At 59.0% G+C, this 4,792-nt stretch overlaps 1 protein-coding gene across 4 annotated transcripts in view; it reads left to right on the plus strand.

The window, feature by feature from the left end:
• The window catches only part of nyap2a (neuronal tyrosine-phosphorylated phosphoinositide-3-kinase adaptor 2a), a 5,914-nt gene extending 2,076 nt beyond the window's left edge, over window positions 1-3,838 (plus strand). The window contains exons 2-8 of one of the 4 annotated variants that reach the window (XM_053865693.1): window positions 151-271; window positions 491-702; window positions 777-1,066; window positions 1,136-2,098; window positions 2,172-2,276; window positions 2,337-2,443; window positions 3,116-3,838. In XM_053865693.1, the coding sequence (XP_053721668.1) occupies window positions 500-702; window positions 777-1,066; window positions 1,136-2,098; window positions 2,172-2,276; window positions 2,337-2,443; window positions 3,116-3,337 (1,890 nt within the window). In that variant the 5' untranslated portion in view covers window positions 151-271; window positions 491-499 and the 3' untranslated portion in view covers window positions 3,338-3,838. The other 3 variants (XM_053865701.1, XM_053865674.1, XM_053865684.1) reach the window with 3 other exon arrangements.
• The last annotated feature ends 954 nt before the right edge of the window (window positions 3,839-4,792 follow it).

Consider the following 4,792-nt stretch of genomic DNA (forward strand, 5'->3'; position numbering starts at 1 on the left):
CCCCTCATCACCCTGTCTTTCATTTGTGTTTCCCTCTCACATCCTTCCCCCTCCACCTCCCCCCGACCAGGAAGCATGACATCATGCTCCGAGCAGAGAGAGGCTGCTGTTGCTAGGCAACCGGCGGCTGACTCCGTTTTCCATTTTTAGCATCGGGCGGAGGGTGATGGGGTGCAGGATTCGGCGTGAGGTTGCTGCTTGAAGGTCATGTGACCTAAGACGCAGAAGTGGCTTCAGGTGATGACCTCAGCAGGTCATGTGACCCTCATAGGTGAGCACTTCAAGCATCCACCAACCGTGAGGGGATGACAAAGGACAAGCTAACGGCTAACAGCGCTCGAGTCTGTGAGCAGGAGTCACATGACCAGGGCAGCAGCAGCGCTCAGTGGTCCAGGTTCTCCCGCTTCACCCGAGGAACCTCACAGCGCTGGGCGTGCAGAGGCCTGTCTGTGACCCACTTCAACATCGAGCTCCCGCTGTGTCTCCTCAGGTCTTCGCCATGACGTCGCAGGAGGAGTCCTCGTCCTTCAGCGGGTTCTTCCAGTACGTGGAGGACAGCGGCCTTCGCACCTACGACGGTTTGGTCATCCAGAATGCGTCGGACATTTCCCGGGAGAGCGACCGCATCCGCAACCACACCAACTGGACCTACCTGCAGGAGAAGCACCACAAGAAGAAGAGACAGGAAGAAGCCATCAGGAGGTAGACGGCGGATGCCGGGGGCGGGGCTTCTCAGGGTGCAGGCCACATCTGAGCTCTGATGTCACATTTGGCAGGATGGAGGACGACGTGGCCCGGGCCACAGACGCTGCATACTCGAGGAAGCACTTCAGAATGGGCTTCATGACCATGCCAGCGCCGCAGGACCGGCTGCCCCCGCCGGGTCAGGGCTTCAGCGTCAGGTCTCAGTCCCTGCATTCAGTGGGAGACAGCGGCGAAGAAGAAGATTCTCTCCAGAACCGCAAGCAACCTCCACCCAAACCCAGGAGAGACCCAAACACCAAACTCAGCATCAGCGCTGAGGCGGTGGGGGGGGTCTCTGCGAGGACACTGGAGCAAGCCGAAGGTAAGTCCCGCCGCAGAGCCACAGTCCTGGCCTGGACTCGCTCTTTCAAGCGTCTCTGTGCCCCTGCAGCTCGAGCTGGCGAGGACTGCCGGAAGTTACCGCCCCCCAAACCCAAGAGGAACCCCAACACCCAGCTCAGCGCCTCATTTGACGACTCGTTCGTCTGTAACCATGGCGGCAAGAAGCCCACCCAGCCCGGGGACGCGGACGAACCGGTCTACATCGAGATGGTGGGGAACATCCTGCGGGAGCTGAGGGCCCAGCAGGACTTGCTGGACGAGGAGCAGAGCGAGTCGGTGTACGAGGAGATGAAGTACCCGCTACTGGAGGACTTTCTCCAGGAGCCTCGGCTGGAGCTGTCCGGGCAAAGCAGTGGCTCTCTGTGTGACGTCCCAGCGCCGTTCCCCAACCTCCTGACCCCGCGCCCACCTCTGCTGCTCTTACCTCCCGCACCTGCTCAGTGTTCCCCCAACTCAGACGAGTCGCCGCTCACGCCTCTCGACCTCACCCAGCTGCCCGTCATCGACGACGTCTGCCTCACCAAGTCGGGTGCTGGCGACACGGCGCAGGTTTCTTCACATCGCAAAGACAGGGAGCGGACGCGAGACACATCCGCCACTCGCACCGTCACCGCCTCCGGACGCTCCTCCGCTCCACCCCTGTCCTCCAGCCTCTACAAGTCCTCCGGCTCCGCCCACAGCGGACACGGTTACCCACGCAGCCAGTCGGCATGTCCGTCTCCGGTCAGCATGGGCCGCTGCCTCACGCCCTTGAGCCTAAAAAGGCCGCCGCCCTACGACGTCCTTGTGGGCGGCGGGAGCATGCCTCGCTCCTCCTCCTCGTCCCAGCGAGTCCAGGAGGGCGGAGCCAGGCTCTCCGGTTCCACGTCCTCGCATGGATCCATGCAAAACATTGGCGCACGGCCTCAGACGCCGACAAGTCCGCTGGAAGATCTCAACAGCTTCTTCAGCTCCGGTCGAGCAGCGAAGAAGAAAGGAAGCGACGGGAGGAGGAGGAGTCGGGACGGCGACGGTGAGGGGGCTTCGTCTATCAGCCACATTACCTCTACACCACAGTACTAGCGCTGCACTGGTCCCCTCCACAGAGTGCAGGCGTCCCATCCGGCCAGACAGGGAGGCTCCGTGCAGCCCGGCGTCCAGCAGGCGGGGGCGCTCCTCAGTCAGTCCCACCATGATGGCGGTCGGCTCGGGTGAGTCCGCCTTCTAACCCTGGCTCTCGCCGTCCCACTGAGCTCCGGCGTCTGTCGCAGAGAGCAAGGCCGGGGTCAGACTGGGTCGCTCCGCCTCCACTTCAGGCGTCCCGGCGCCAGGAGCCCCGCTGCAGTGCCAGCCCCAGGACCATCCTGTCCTCAGCCAGGTGCGTGCCCCCTCCCCCGCCCGTCCGTCTCACCTGTCTGTTCATGTGCGTCTGTCTCACCTGTCCGTCTCTCAGGTTGTGGCGCCGCTCAGCGACGCAGCACTTGCCGAGGAGTAGAAGGCGGAACTTTCGAGACAAAACCAAGTAGTAAAAGACTAATAATACTAACGTCCGACTCTCACGCCGAACTAACAGGCTAAAGCTAACTAACCAGCTAAGCTCATCCCCGCGCGCCACTCGCCTGCCGTGCATCTGAAAACGCTCCTCGCCCCTTCACCCGGCCGCTGTCTTGCGCCATGTCGCGCCTGTTCCTCACCAATAAAACTGCTTTTCTGACACTTGATTCACGATTTCACTCAATAAAGTGAGAAGCCCAGTCTGACTGGAGCCTCACAGAGACACGTGACGCAACCCAGACGACCGCCGCCTTTCCAAACAGACTCCCAGAACAACCGTCACAAACACACAATAAGAAACCATGGCAAAACAAATGTAGCCAACCAGAGAGACACAGCCCGTCCAGTTCTCCTGCCCACCACCAGGAGGCTCCAGCTGCGGCCCAAACCTTCTCGCCGCAGGTCGCAGAGACCCAGCAGGAAGTGACATCACCTGTCGCGGCCCGTTTGTTGATGTTGTGTGAGACATTGATTGGCAGGTTTGCTCCGCCCCCAGATGCCGTGGCTGTGTGGCGACGCCACCATGATGGAAATCATCGAGAGGAAGCGGGTTCTGTGTCGCGAGATCAAGGCCCGCCAGCGGCCCGACAAGAACCTGTGCAAGCAGGAGAGCATGCCCATCCTGCCCAGCTGGAGGAGGAGGAGGCAGCCCCCGCCGTACTCCGCCCCGCCCACCGCCGCCGGCAAGTCGACGGTCTTCTGGGACACCGCCATCTGAGCGGGGGTCAAGACTCCTCGCGGCGCCTTCAGAACGGTAATGGTGGGGTCAGAGCGCAGGGAGGCGTGGCCTCGTAGCACACTTCTTTTCTGTCGGAGACTTTGTGGAGTAAAGTGCGGAGCTGGACCGTAACTTTGTCTTTTGTATGGTTTGGAAAACAAGGACGTTCCTTTCCGACAGATTCTATTTTGCATCGAGTCTATTTTGGCATGTCGCCGTTGTGGAAATCGACATGATGTCACGTGACTGTCGCCTCAGGAGTCATGTGACCAGCTGAGAGCCAGACTGGCTTCCCCTCCGCTGGTGTCATGGCGTCGCACACGCCGAGCACGCGCTCAGCCTCGCTTCAGTCATGTGACCTGTTAGTGCTGCGGCGCGTGTGAGCGTCCACGTGGCGGCGCCGTGTGTCTGCACCGACCGGAGAAATGTGACCTTTGTGTGTGTGTCGCTATGGAAACCAAGGGAAATAAAGACCTTTCGACTAGTCACATGACACATGTCCTCCCAACGAGTCAACTCTCTTCTCCTTCAATTCTAAAACAAACAAAGAGGCGAGGCGGGGACCAAGTCACTGCACCTCAGTACAGTGTCTTCACTTCAGCCGTATCGATGATGGCGGCGGCGAGTCAACACCTTCTCAGCTCGTGGGACGTTTCTCTGATCTGCTGACCGAGAGGACGCAAACACGCGGGTGTATTGATGGGAGAATGTCCAACTCTTTGTATGGAGGTGTGTGAAACTGAGAGAAAACAGCACGGACGCACAGTGACGCAAATGTCGGCGGTGGCGTCTGAGGTGATCGAGTCGTACCAGGTTGGACCTGTAGAGGGCACTGAGACTTGTGTTGAATGTGGCGGTGCGCGTGAGTCTGAATCCGAGGACAGGTGGATGGTGTTGGTCCTTCAGTCATGGAGAGGAAAAATGTCCTGACCTTTCTTCCCAGTGCTCGCGACTCCTTCACAACAGGCGGCTGCAGTGTCACTGCCGGAAATTCTGCGGGAGTTGCGGAAGAGGTCTACCTTTAAGCTCACGCGTACAGGGTTATATCGCGCAAAGATGACGTCATGAAAATGAAGGTTTTTTTTACTTACTACAATCATTTTTTTTCACTTAAAATAGTCTACATTTACAAATAGTATGGGTTCATCTGATATTCTTTTTTTCATGTAGGCATGCGCTTACCAATAGATGTCAGTTGCTAAAACATGCGCAATCTCCGGTTCCAGCCGCGGAATTTCCACCCGCCCACATCAGGCAGTGACATGCAGGGACACGGCGCAAGTCTGTTTGCAGGTCTGCGAGTTCCGTGGGCGCGTGTACGTGACCTCCGTCATCAGGCCCGTGACACGCCGATGTCCTGGACATCATGACTCCTCACACCAGGGCAACCACATTCACAACACAGTTTTATTCCAGCCGTTCCCTGCGAGGATCGCTGGACTGCGGAGCATCATG

Source organism: Synchiropus splendidus, chromosome 1, assembly GCF_027744825.2.
Source record: "Synchiropus splendidus isolate RoL2022-P1 chromosome 1, RoL_Sspl_1.0, whole genome shotgun sequence".
Classification (NCBI taxonomy): Eukaryota; Metazoa; Chordata; class Actinopteri; order Syngnathiformes; family Callionymidae; genus Synchiropus; species Synchiropus splendidus.